Source organism: Macrotis lagotis, chromosome 5, assembly GCF_037893015.1.
Source record: "Macrotis lagotis isolate mMagLag1 chromosome 5, bilby.v1.9.chrom.fasta, whole genome shotgun sequence".
In the NCBI taxonomy this organism is placed as follows: domain Eukaryota; kingdom Metazoa; phylum Chordata; class Mammalia; order Peramelemorphia; family Peramelidae; genus Macrotis; species Macrotis lagotis.
This window is the reverse complement of record NC_133662.1, coordinates 230,435,096-230,449,212: the sequence shown is the minus strand read 5'-3', so window position 1 is coordinate 230,449,212 and position 14,117 is coordinate 230,435,096. Positions and strand designations below refer to the sequence as shown.

At 38.4% G+C, this 14,117-nt stretch overlaps 1 protein-coding gene across 1 annotated transcript; it reads left to right on the top strand.

The window, feature by feature from the left end:
- The first annotated feature begins 210 nt into the window (after window positions 1-210).
- On the top strand, window positions 211-8,361 carry S100A11 (S100 calcium binding protein A11). The gene is made up of 3 exons (XM_074188870.1): window positions 211-320; window positions 5,334-5,492; window positions 8,053-8,361. The coding sequence occupies exons 1-3, from the start codon at window positions 318-320 to the stop codon at window positions 8,206-8,208; spliced, it is 318 nt and encodes a 105-aa protein (XP_074044971.1). The 5' UTR covers window positions 211-317; the 3' UTR covers window positions 8,209-8,361.
- Window positions 8,362-14,117: the final 5,756 nt, after the last annotated feature.

The window sequence follows — 14,117 nt, the reverse complement described above, 5'->3', positions numbered from 1 at the left end:
CCAAGAGAAGTTAAGCCAAAAAATAATAATAAAAGCCTTCCTTGAATGAGTTTTCTCTGTGGTGTGTGTGTGTGTGTGTGTGTGTGTGGTAGGTGTGGCTATGTTCTCAGCAAAGACTATAGACATGTTCAGATCTGCAGGAAATCATCTGGGCCAACCAGAGGAAAGGGGCTGTCTGACTAACTAATGAGCAATGTAACCCAAGTGAAAGGGGTGTTGGTCATCCAGAGATAAATTCTGAGTTTCAGAAATCCGTTGCTTATTCTCAGACGCTGCTCATTTGAGGCCCACTTCCTACTTCTCCTCTTTCCTCCACAATGGTAAAGTATTTTTTTTATTTGTCTTCCTCTTGACCCAAAAGCAACAGTGTAGTTTCCCACAGGTTTCTGCTCTCCTGGCAAAAAAGAAAGCTAGTCACTCAGCTGGAGAGGTGGGGAAGTTGGGTAGCTATAAATTCATATCCATCACAAGAACATGGTTGTGAGATTTCCATCTTCTCATTAAAAATTATATGGGGTGGTTGGGGAATGAGGGGGAAGGAAAAGATTTTTCTACTCTCAGAATTGTTCTGAGCAATCTGTACAAGATAAAAATGTCACTGGCAAGAGATCAAAGGAGCAGTTAGCTACCTCCTCATCCCTCTTGAGCATTTATTAATATTAAGCTTAGAATGAAAATAATTACTATGATTTCCTTTCTGTATCTGAGGGCCCCCAAAGCAGGTCTTTACATACAACAAAGAATCTTGGGAAAGCCTAGCAAAGTCCTCAAAAAGAGGGGTGGGGAGGACTGGGGCCAGGAAAGCCCATAGACCTGACTGTATACTCCCAAAAAGGAAAAATTCAGATCTTCATCTTCTAAATCCTGAGAGAGAAACAGAGTTTCAGTTAAGCCTTGGGAGGCTGCCAAAGGAGAAAAATACTGAAACCACATACTGTAGCTAAGCCTAACCACAGCCAAATATGTGGGAGGAGTCCCAATTCCAGACTCTAACTTAGCCTTCTTTTAACCCTTTTTTCCTTTTTATCCTTTCTTGCCTAGAGTCTAAGCCAAGGGGTCTGATCCTTTATTTTTTTTAATCTATCTGCATTTTGGCTTTTAATAAGATTTCCCATATTCCCTATTCAATATGATAAAAAAAATTACAGTTTACCATGCATAAGAATATAAGAAATAAAACAGAGTAATTAATTTCAGTATGATAAGTTATTTACCCAATATTCCCTGTGCTCCCTATGACAACCTCATATACCCCGAGGTTACACACACCCTATATTGGGAACCTCTGTTTTAAACATACTCCTTGTCCTAACAGGAAACCTCTCCACCCATCTCTACTGGTTGCACCCTTCCCTAAATTTATTCTCCTTTATTTCTCTTCTGTCTTGCCTTTTCATTCACCTCCAAAATCAATTTCCCTCCTGAAAGCTGAGGGTAGTTTGGTTTTTTGGAGGTGGTTTTTTCAATATGAAAACTTCCTTTGTGCCACACATAGAATTTCTCTTTGTACTAGATAGGATTTACTTCTCATTTTCCAAGCTTAGACCAGGAAATTGGTGGTGTAGAAAGCCCTATAAGTTATATACTGCAGGAGACACTGGCCTTTTACTTTAGCTTTTTGACAAAATCTATTTCTCTCTTTTTTTATTATCACCTTCATTTCCCAATATATCCATCCTTGGTGTCAGAAAACCCAACTCCCCATAGTTTATATTATCTATGATCAGACAACATGTAGTCATAAATTGACACATATGTGAGAGACTAAAAAATCTGTGATTGAAAGGCTCTTTCCAATTCTTGCTTTGAGAGAACAAATGGTCCATCTCTCCTCCATTTCCCTGTCACATGAACATAAATGATTCTCCTCTGCATTAAGATCATAGTTTTAGAGCTGGGAAGAACTGACTAGAGGTCTTCAAATCCAACTCCCTCCTAGAGAGGTAAGATGACAGATGAGGTCCACAAAGGATGGGACTTGTCCATAGCCATGCAGATAAAAGAGCCAGAAAATTTCAACTTATGTCTCCTGGTTCCAAATCCAGTCCCTTGCTAACACACCAGGCTTATTTAATTTTTGAAACAATCTCTCCTTTCCCCCACTTTCTCCTTCTTTCCCAATCTTTGCCTTTGGAGATTTTAAAGGAGGTTGGGGTGGGGGAGGAGAAGGGTAGGGAGTACAGAGGTAATAATTGTCTCCACATTATAGCTTTCAGGGGAAAATTCTTTAAATTACAACATTCTCTTAAAAAGCTCTTGAGGCTGGGGGGAGGAGGGGGAGCAGGAAATAAAGCAAGAGGGAAAAATCTTTGGAATCCTGTGAGGCAGCTGAGAAAAGAAGTAGAAGCAGCTGTGGGAATCAAAAAGGAGTCCAGAGGCCTCACAGCTTAAAGCCAGCCTAACAATTGGTGACTCACAGTGCCCTGCCTGGAGCCCCTCCCAGAGCCACGTTACCTTCCTTCTGTTAGTCAGGATTAAAAAACAGTGATTCTGGTAAACTTGGGCTAAGAAAAGAGAATTCTGTAAACTTGTTGACTTCTGTGGTAAGAATTATTTAATTTTCCATTAGTTTTCTCTTTGTTTTGCTTTTGTTGTTTTTCTTAGTGAAAGTACCCTTAGAATGAATTCCAACTTTGTCGTATCTCAACTAGATGGGGAATGTAATTTATTCATCTGTGCCAAGAAATTTATAGAAATCCCTAAGCCATGGATCTTGAGCTAATGGGACTTGAGTCATACAGAGGTGAAAACGAGAAACAGAGGTAGATACACAGAAACAGAAAGCTAGAGAGACAAAGAAAGCTCAACTCAGACACCAAGGGATGATAGAAAGGGTGTACAATTTAGAATTCCAGGACCTGCCTTCCAATACTTGCTCTTTTGTTTAGTCCTATATAACCTAGATAAGCCACTGGGCTGGGTTCCATGTCTTTAACATAAAGGGATTGGACAGATGGCATCTAAGTCTAACTCTAAACCCATGAGCCTAGAATTCCATGCCATTCAGGACTCCTCATTTTAGGCTCAGAGAGGAGAAAGGACTTGACCAAGTAGCAGAGCCAGAATTCATACTCTTCTCTGAATTCAAATCACCAGGACAACTGACAGCACTGACCCACTTCCCTCCCAAATTATTCTCTCCTGAAGAGACACGGGAGCCTTTTCTCCAATTCAATGTAGACAAAGCACCTTCTTAGGTCTTGTTCTTGCCCTCAAAGGCATTACATTCTGTTAGTGGTAAGAAAGAAAGAAGGAAGGAAGGAAGGAAGGAAGGAAGGAAGGAAGGAAGGAAGGAAGGAAGGAAGGAAGGAGAGTTGCAACACATACACAGATAAGTAAATGCAAAGTAATTTGGGTCAAAAAAGAGGAGAAAGCACAAACCCTTGGGAGAAGATCAAGAAAAGCTTCCCAAGGGGTGGCTACGTGGCACAGTGGATAAACCACCGGCCCTGGAGTCAGGAGTACCTGGGTTCAAATCCAGTCTCAGACACTTAATAATTACCTAGCTGTGTGGCCTTGGGCAAGCCACTTAACCCCATTTGCCTTGCAAAAACCTAAAAAAAAAATAAAAAAAAAAACTTCCCAGACCCTAAAACTGAGTGACTATATGAAAATATTCTGGTTCTAGGTTTTTGGCCACCAAATTAGCCAGCTCAATTATCATCATGATAAATAATGAATTGTTAGTGGTCTCTAAGACCCAAATGTTGAAATTTTCTCCGGTTGAATCCGTTTGATTGTTGTTGAGTTATTTTTTAGTCATGTGTGACTCTGTGACCCCATTTGAACTTTTCTTAGCAATTTTCTGTTTTCTTCTTCAACTCATTTTAGATAAGGACACTGAGGAAAACAGGGTGGAGTGACTTGCCCAGGGTCACATAGTCTGTGTTTGAAGTCAAAAAACTGAACTCAAAAGGATGTTTTTCTACTCTAGGCTTGGCACTCTATGCACTATAGCACCACCTAGTGGCCCGTTAAGTACTTTAAAAAGACTGCATTTATTCTTTTTTGTCCATCAAAGGGAGAAGCTCAACCAGGTCTTCACTTCTTTGGAGTTCTACAGCCTGCCCTCTTCAAGTAATAGAAATCTCTAAAGAAATGTGAAGTGGACACCGGCCTTGGAGTCAGGAGTACCTGGGTTCAAATCTGGCCTCAGACATTTAACAATTACCTAGCTGTGTGGCCTTGGGCAAGCCACTGAACCCCATTGCCTTGAGAAATCTTTAAAAAAAAAAAAAAAGAAAGAAATGTGAAGTGAGAAAAGGGTCCATACTATACTTGGTTACAACATCAATAGTGATTATTGAATCTTTAAGCAGTCTATGATTCTTTAAGATTTATAAGCTCTTATAATTTCGGAATCATGGAGACAAAGCTGTAAGACATATTAGAGGTCAATAGAGTCCTCATTTTATAGATGAATAAACTGAGAGTCAAAGAAATTATCTTTCTTGCCCAACATCCCACAGATAGTAAGTGACAGATATAGGTTTTGAACCCAGATCATCTGACTCCAAAGTCTCCATGCTGCCTCTTTCACCCTATGAAACAGACTGTACAAATGCTATTATCCTCATTTAGAAAGTGGGAAACTGAGGAACAGCAGATTTACTCAGCGTTACATAGCTAACAAGTAACAGTACTTGGGTTTACTTAGAAGAACCTCTGATTACAAATCAAATACTCTTTCTTATTCTATGATGGTGTCTGATTCAGCCCCAAAACTCTTCAAATATATACCTTCTACCTCTCTTTCTGCCTTTGGTAAGCTATGTCTGAAAGTAAAGGAATGAGAGTAGGAAAAACTACTTCTCCTGAAGCATTATACTTTGGATAGTTCTAGTCATTGGAAATTTTTCTTTCTCTTCACAAATTAGCCTCTTTAGAACTTCTCCTGGTTTCTAGGGCCAAGGAAAATGACTCTAAAGCTTCTTCTGTGGAACAATCTTCCAAGTACTTGGTTAAAACAACTATTAACTATGTCACCCTGGACAAGACCCAACCTCTCTAACCTTCAGTTTATTCTCCTATTAAATGGGAATAATACTTATACTACCTACCTTGCAGGGCCTTTCTCAAAGCACTAGTTAAATGAGAACTCTATATGGGAGTAAGGGAAATAGAGCAGAATATGTATTTAGTATGATTTGATTTGACCTAGACCCAAAAGTTCCTGGAGAAGGCCCTATCCACGTGAAAACTAATCTACCCTTTTGTACCAAAATGTCCTCCTCATTCCAATTGAAAAGATGAGATTATTCTTTATATGTTTCTAATCCCAGACTTTTTAGTATTGCTAATTATAATCTTTACCTTTTGTTTCCTCTTCAAAGGCCAAAAAAATTACCCCCACTGAGACAGAGAAATGCATTGAATCCATGATCGCTGTTTTCCAGAAGTATGCTGGCCGGGAGATTACTAACTCCCCAAACACCCTCTCCAAGACTGAGTTCCTGTCCTTCATGCATACAGAGCTGGCCTCCTTCACACAGGTACAGGGGAATGGCCTCTAACCTTCCACCTACAGCTTTGGTCATTGAATGAATATAGCAGACTAGTTGTGTTCCTCCTAGCCTTCCTCCAGTGGTCAAGCTACTCACCAAATCTGAAGAGACAACAGACACCTGGACTGACAGGACCATGGTCCAAAAAGATCCCACCAAGCCCAAATGGCAGCCTGAAGCTAATAGGAGGAAAGTCAATGAAGAGGACTAAAAACTCCCTACACTTGGGTTCAAAAAACCAACTGCTCAAGTATGAGATGGGAGGAAAGAAATGTAGTTAGAAAGTAGTTTATGTGAAAAAGCCTTAAGAGGTTTAATGGACTGACCACATGAGTCTACAGGGTGTGGTGGTGTCTAAAATGGTTAGTGGGGTCTCAGGTTTCATTAGTAGAAAAGTCTAGAACCAGAACGAAAAATAGGGACAGTCTTATAATAGTTTGCCTTAGTCTGACCACACTCATCATATAGAATTCCACTTTTTAGAAAACATTGTTATTCCAAAGCTCATCAAGGAGCCCAAGATGGTGGGAAACTCAAAGTCATCCCATTAAAGGAATAGTTGAAAAAACTGGGAATTTTTAGCTTAGAGAAGGGAAAACACCTGGAGAAAGGAAAAGGAGTTATTGAGTACATCATAGTTCTCAAATGTATTGAGGGCTGTCATATGTCAGGTTCTACCTAAACTATTTGACCCTTGAGGACAGAATAAGACAAAGTGAAAGAGGGAAGCAAGAAGATATATTTTAGTCTATCATAAAGAAAAATTTTGTAGCAATTAGTACTGTCTAGAAATGCAATGAGTCACATCTAAGTGAAACAACTTTCCTATTAGTTAAGGTCTTCAGGTAGAAGCTAGATGACTATTTGTTGGTGGATATTGTACCTACGTTCAGAAATGGCCATGGAGTCAAGAACTGGGTCCAAGTCTCATCTCTGAAACACAATGACTGGGGGACTCCAGCCAAATGATTTTACTTCTCAATACTCTAGTAAACACCTTAGAATTATAAATTGAAGAAAAAGGTAACAACTGATATCAATATAGAGAATTTCTTCACCCTTGAGTTTCCCATACCAATAAAATCACAATTCTAGTCCCTATCCCTTTGGTAGATGGGGTGTATGACTTCCATAGGATGTGCAATTCCTTCCAACTCTGAAAGTCTATGATTCTACCCTAGTTTTCAGAATGCTAGAAGGAATACTACAATAACAGAATTTTACAATTGGAAGAGAGGTCAATGGTTATCCAGCTCAACTTATACTCAAGAGGAATACCTACTCTAACATACTGACATGTGGTTATCCAATCTCTGCTTAGAAATTTCCAGTGAAGGGTGAACTACGACCTCCTCCCAAAGTATAAAATTCCACTTTCAAATGTTTCCAATCTTAGGAGATTTCCATCAAGCCTAAATTCACCTCTTTGCTACTTCAACCCATTACTCCTGGCAGACTATAATGAACAAGTCTGATCCCTCTTCCATATTACAACCTAAAACTTAAACCCAGCTGTCATGTCCCCCCACCCCCCAATCTTCTCCCCTTCAAGCTAAATACCTCTTGTTCTTTCAACTAATCCTCAAATGGCATGGACTTTAGGCCTTTTGTCATCCTGTTTGTCCTCCTGAGGTTCTCCAATTTATCATTGTTGTTGTTCAATCATGTCCAACTCTTCTAGACTCCATTTGTAGTTTTCTTGGCAAAGATACTGGAGTAGTTTGCCATTTTCTTCTCCATTTCATTTGACAGATGAGGAACCAGAGGCAAACAGAGCTAAGCAACTTGCCCAGGACACTTACCTAGTAAATGTCTGAAGACAGATTGGAACTCAGGAATATGAATCTTCCTGACTCCAGGCCTGGCATTCTATCTATTATAGTGCCACCTAGTTGTCCTCTCCAATATATCAATAACCTTTAAATTCAGTGCCTAGAATTGAACATCATACCCCAGGAGAGACCTGACCAAGGCAGAGTATTTGAGAACTGCTACCACCTTATTTCTGAAACTAATGCTTCTCTTAATGTTGCCCCAAAACCATGTGAGCTTTTTTTTTTTACTACATTACACTACTGACTCATATTATGTTTTCAGTTCTCTAAAATTCCTAGAACTTCAAAAGAACTGTGCTCTCACCATGCCTCCCTCTCCCTTTTGCTTAAGAAACTGATTCTTTGAACCCAAATGTAAAAACTTTACATTAATGTTTATTGAATTTCAAATATGAAATACAGGAAGAATAGAACTAGAATATTCTTCACACAGAAGACAGAAAAATAAGGGAAATATATTAAAATGGCTATATTTCATTCATTTTTCCCAGGCTCAGTTCTCTATCAGTCCTAAAAATCTGTTTCTCTGAGTAAGGATCCAGCTTAACTCTGTCAGATAATCCTTTCTTCATTTCTTCTTGAAGTGTGACTTATTTTAAAAAATACAAATCTGTGGAATGCCCAGCCCATATATATTGACAAGCAAGATGATCTTCAGTATAGTTAGGAAAAGATTAGCATGAAGTACTAACTTTCTCTTATCGTTTCTGCAGAATCAGGACCCTGGTGTTCTAGACCGAATGATGAAGAAATTGGACCTCAATTGTGATGGGCAGTTGGACTTTCAAGAATTCCTTAATCTAATTGGAGGTTTGGCAGTGGCTTGCCATACCTCCTTTACAGCTCCCAAGCCTGTCAAGAAAATGTGAATTGATGTCCCAGTCAATTTTTCCAAATATATCCTTCCTCCAAACCAGTAAATGTGCACCCATTCCTCATAGTCACACACTGAACCCTAAGAAGCCAAGGCTACAGTACAGAGCCATTCACTTTGTAGTAATAAAATATGATTTTTTAAAAAATAGAGAGAAATTGTCTTTTTGACGGATTGACTTAATTAGGACTTGGCCCCTCCATAGGCTGGACTGGGTTTATCTGGGAGCTTCTTTCAATAATAATCTCTATGGTTCATTTTGACCTACCTGGATTCCCTCTAAAAACTTCATTATCTGGTTATTCTCTCTCTCTATGATTCTTTAACACCTTAGTAAGTTCTTAAGCTAACAGGACATCAAACCACTCCACTATTCAAAAATATAGAGGAGCTTCATAACTGAACCCCTCAGCAATAAGGAAAATTCTGCCCTTTCTGAAAGAAATCCCTTCTATTGAATCCCCAGTTTCCCTCTGCACCTACACAGGTTCACATGATTCATAGTCTTAGCAAAAAGTTAGGTCTGTATTGTTCTTCATTACAGGTTGTCTGATGTGCTATTAAGTCTTCTTTCCCTTTGAAGCCATCTCTGGGTCTTTCTCTAGGTCCAAGTGAAGCTATCCTCTGTCTCCTCTTACATCTTCTCACAATGTTAGTCTAACTCCCTTTCTTCTCTTGGACTTTGTCTCTCTATATGTGTCTCTACCTATCTGTCTCTGCCTTTTCTCTCCTCTCTCTTCTCTTCCTCTCCCTCTCTGGAGTCAAATGTTTTTTTTTCTGTGAGGCCAAATGAAGACAGCTTTCTTCAGCACATCCCTTTCCAGATCTCTCCATATAGCCTACTTTCTCTCTCTCTCTCTCTCTCTCTCTCTCTCTCTCTCTCTCTCTCTCTCTCTCTCTCTCTCTCCCCTCTCTCTCTCTCTCTCACGGTTTAACTTTATAATTCCTAAAATATCAGATGTGCACTTAATTCAATGAGAAAACAAATTCCATATCTGTAGGTCAGGAAGAACCCAGGATAAAGAGAATTCATCATTTGATCAGGAAACAGTAAAAAAAAAAATGAAGGGATTTACCTGATCCTCTGTTGCATAGGCAGCCAGTCTTCACAATTAAAACACAGTAATAGCCTCCCCTCTCATCTTCCCCATTTCATCTAAGAACTACAAGTGAAGACTTGGGTCATCTTTAAGAAAAGTCTCATTTCTTCTAGGAGGTTTTCTATGTAATTAATCCATGTAATAAGGTAGCTAGGTGGCACAGTATATAGTGTCCAGTTTGAATTCAGAAAGACTCATAAGTTCAAACTAGCTCCAGATCCTTACAACTTGTGTGACCCTGGGCAAGTCACTTATCCCTATTTCATTTTCTCTTCTGTCAAATGAGTTATAGAAGGAAATGGCAAACCACTCCACTATCTTTATCAAGAAAACCCCAAATGTCATCTCAAAGGTTCAGACACATCTTAAAAAAACACAACTGAACAACCACAGGCATCCTCTACAGAGGTATTTTCTTGGGGATTTCACATACTTGTGAAAGATGCATTCTACTTACATACTACCTCTGAGAACAGAGGCAACTTTCAATTATCCAAACTAATAGAGGAGGAGAACAAAGGCATTAGTTTACCTTCTTAGTTATATTTCACATAAGTTAATGTTAAAACTGATCCTGAGGCCACATTGACTAAGTAAACAGGAAGATTAGCCCAGGAGCAGAAAGGGAAAAGCTGATCTGGGCTTAAAAATAATATTGCAGCTAAAAGCCATGTGAATAATCGATAATATTTTACTACTATATAGGTCTCATATCCCAATCCCAAATTACAGCATTATCTCTGTAATCCTCCAAAAATGAATTGATGCAAAAGGAAAGCATAAGACTTATAAAGAAAGCTACAGGGGTGGCTAGGTGGCACAGTGGATAAAGCACCTGCCCTGGAGTCAGGAGTACCTGGGTTCAAATCCGGGCTCAGACACTTAATAATTACCTAGCTGTGTGGCCTTGGGCAAGCCACTTAACCCCATTTGCCTTGCAAAAACCTAAAAAAAAACAATAATAAACCTAGCTGTGTGGCCTTGGGCAAGCCACTTAACCCCATTGCCTTGCAAAAAAAAAAAAAAGAAGTAAAGCTATGGTTTAATGTCAGGGGAAAAAAAAACTTCTAACCAATTAGAGCTATGCAAAAATAGAATGGGCTTCCCTGGGAAGAATTGAATTCCTGCACTATGGAAGCCTTCAAGCAAAGGTTAGATGACCACTTGTGGTGTGCATTAGGAAAGTCCCTTCTTACTCTCAAATTCAATGATCCATTTAAGGTCAGAAAACAAACCCAAGAAAAAGATCCCATTTCAGGGTGGGGTTCTGAAAATGTATATTATTATTAGTTTTAATAACTTTGTTACAAATCTGTGCCACAAATACCACAAATATTCTCTTTTATGTCTTCACAACCTAGAAAAAGAAATGATTCAATGAATAACTTCTTGTGTTATTTAGAAATTGGTCATGTGTGAAAACAAGGTGCCATTATTCCAAAGCACATGAAAGTAGCAAAATGATGGTGCTTAGGCATCTCTATGCTAACTCAACATTTCTCTAATCCACCTGAAAAACTGTTAGGTCTCATTTTAAGGCAACTGAAATCAGTTAAACATTTTGGAGAACAATTTGTAATTATGGCCTAAGAGTTATTAAAATGCCTATACCCTTTGACCCAACACCACAACTAGACTTGTTTCCAAAGATGATTAGAAAAAAAAAGAAAAAAGGATCTATGAGTTCTAAATTATTTATAGCAGATCTCTTTGTGGTAGCAAAGAATGGAAGTTGCAGGGCTATCCATCAATTGGGGAATGACTGAACAAGTTGTGGTACATGAGCCTGATGAAATACTATTGTCCTATAAGAAATCATTAGCTTATTGATTTTAGAAAATCATAGATAGACTTAAATGAAATAATGAAAAATGAAATGAGCAAAACAAAATGAATATTTTAGACAGTAACAGAAATATTGTTTTAAGAACTTTGAACAAGTCATTTTGACTATTATAAATATCCAGATAAACTACAAAGCATATCTGAAAGAAGATACCATCTGCATCCAGAGAAAAAACTGATAAATAAAAGTATGTATAGAATTATTTATATATATATATATATATATACACATATATTTATAAAATATACTTATTTATGTCTAATAATAGCCATCTCTGGGGGTGGAAGGAGAAATTTACATGATAATTTTTTTCTATTTAAAAGAATAGCAGGGGCAACTAGATGGTGCAATGAATAGAGCACCAGCCCTGGTGTCAGGAGGACCAGAATTGAAATTCAGCCTCAGACATTTAATAATTAGCTAGCTGTGGGACCTGGGGGCAAGTCACTGAATCACATTGTCTTGCAAAAACCAAAAATGGAATAGCAAGTTGTACATAAGAGACTTGCAATTTTATGTGCAGTCATTTTTTTATTGTTTTGGAAAAGTTTGTTTCATAAATTTAAAATAAAACTTTTAAGAAGTTTTTAAAGTATGGCATTCTATAGTATTTTTATCTTTTATTTTGGAATCTTTATAGTATTCAGAACTGTAAAGATTATAGCCATGGGCCCTCATCATTTGGAATAGCCTGTTTAAGAGATCATGTTTTAGAAAATACATTGATGGCAAAGCTCATCCAAAGGATGAGAGAAAGGACCCTCAGGCTAGGACCATATGAGGATCAGTTGACTGAAATAGAGACTTGTGTCTTGGAGTGTGAAAAGATAGGGGTAAGGAGTGTGAGGGGCAACAGAGCCACAGGAAAGGATAAGGAAAAGCATGCAAGAGCAAAAAGTCATGTTCTGCTTAGCCCCAGAGGTCTCTGCCAAGAGCAGTGGATAGGTAGAAGATAAAAAGTAACTTTTTAATTTGAGAATAATTTAAGGAAACACTTCCCCATAATTGAAATGATCCAGAAACTACTTGCTGATTTGTTATAGAGAGGATGATTGGTTGTTCCTGTATAGATTAGATTGGATAGCTTCAGAAGTCCCTTAAAACTCTGAGAGCCTATGATTTTATGGGTTGTTGTAGGATGCTGGGATATGTCCTATTGCTAATGATTTGATAATGCCTGAAAGGAATTAATTCTTAAATCCCATTTGACAACTCTTAATGTCTTTGAAGGCTATATGTTTATTATTGAGGCACCTTCCTACAACTTTAGGGATTTAAGAATAGAGACATAGTGTGTTGTTGTATACTTTTTACTGCATTGATTTATTTAATTTCAACTTTGTGCTTTACATCTGTGAAGATTTAGATTTAAGACAAAATTATAAGGCAAATATAATACAAACTATTTTTATTATCTTCATCTGTGGTAGAATGAAGTTGTTATGATAAATAAAAATAAAAGTTTATTTTAGTATCCAGATTTTAAATTTTTTTTAAAAAAAAGCAAGGTTTTACTTCCATCTTTATAACTTAAGATCCTCTTAAACCAAATTTCTAATCCAGAAGGCTCTAGAGACCCAAGCAGAAAACTACAATGGTGAATGATCACTAAACTCAAGAAGAATGGATAATGAAGTCTGGGAGACAGAGACAGCTTGGATATTGCAAGGACAGAAGAATCCTTGAGCATCCCATCTCCAGCATCATTGAGGATAGCCAAACTCTCTGGTTTCTTTAATCTTTTCCAGGACAACATAAAAACTTTCCAATAATGATTGGGTTTCACTGTTTAGTTCAAGTAATTCAGTAATCAAGTACTCTATTGAATCGACATTGGAAGGACAATATAGAAATTTCAGCTGAGCTCTGTCTGAGTGTTCCCACTGCCTCCAGGTACTTGGACTATCAGTTGATGAAATAATCAGCAAGTATTTATTAAACACCTCCTAGGTACCAACTACTGGCTTAGAAGCTGCCCTCAAGAAGCTTATATTCTAAGAGGGAGCTACCTGGCCACAGTGAATAGAGCACTGGCCCTGAAACCAGAAGGACCCAAGTTCAAATTCGACCTCAGACACTTGCCACTTCCTGGCTATGTGACTTGGGCAAGTCACTTATCCCTGATTGCCTCACATCCAGGGTTATCTCCGGTCATGCTGACTCATATCTGGCCACTGGACCCAAATGGCTCTGAAGAAGAAAGTGAGGCTGGCGAGTTAGCACAGCCCCCCCCCCAAATCCAATTCGTGTGTATGTCAAAGCATCCCCTTCTCTGATGTCATGGTCTTCTTCAACAATGAAAGACAAACAACACCAACTTAGCTGTGTGACCCTGGGCAAGTCACGTAATCCCATTGCCTTGCAAGAAGGAGGAGGAGGAGGAGGAGGAAGAGGAGGAAGAGGAAGAGGAAGAAGAGGAAAAAGAGGAAGAGGAAGAGGAGGAGAAAAGAAAGAAGCTTACATTCTAGGAAAGGGTGGGCAGGTAGAGAGGAAAGCCATTTATAAATATATGCAAATCATAATAGATACAGTAATAACAACTAACATTTATAAGACGCGTCATGTAGCAACTCTCTTTGTACATTTTCACAGCTACCTTTGGAAATTACCTATCTAGCAAGTGCCTGGAGCTGGATTTGAATTCCAGTCATCCTAATACCACAATTATGACACCTATCTGTTCCTAAAAGATGACTCATAGTAAGGAGAAAGGCATTTTCCTTCTCCTCTATTTCCTCCTCCTCCTACTTCTCTTCTTTTTTCTCTTCCTCCTCTTCCTCATAATAATTATAATAGTAATTATAATAATATCTAGTATTTAAATAGCATTTTAAGGTTTTTAAAGTGTTTTTCTAAAATTATTTCATTTGACTTAGCATTTTAGGAAGGCAGGGAGTAGGAAGGTATCAGAAAAAGTCACCTGTAGAAGGCTGCCCTTAAGAAGAACCTTAGGAGCTG

What these genes read in the sequence shown, in the direction of transcription:
- S100A11 (XM_074188870.1), top strand. An exon ending in AGCTGGCCTCCTTCACACAG is followed by an intron (nt 5,493 to 8,052) that starts GTACAGGGGAAT and finishes TCGTTTCTGCAG; the next exon opens with AATCAGGACCCTGGTGTTCT.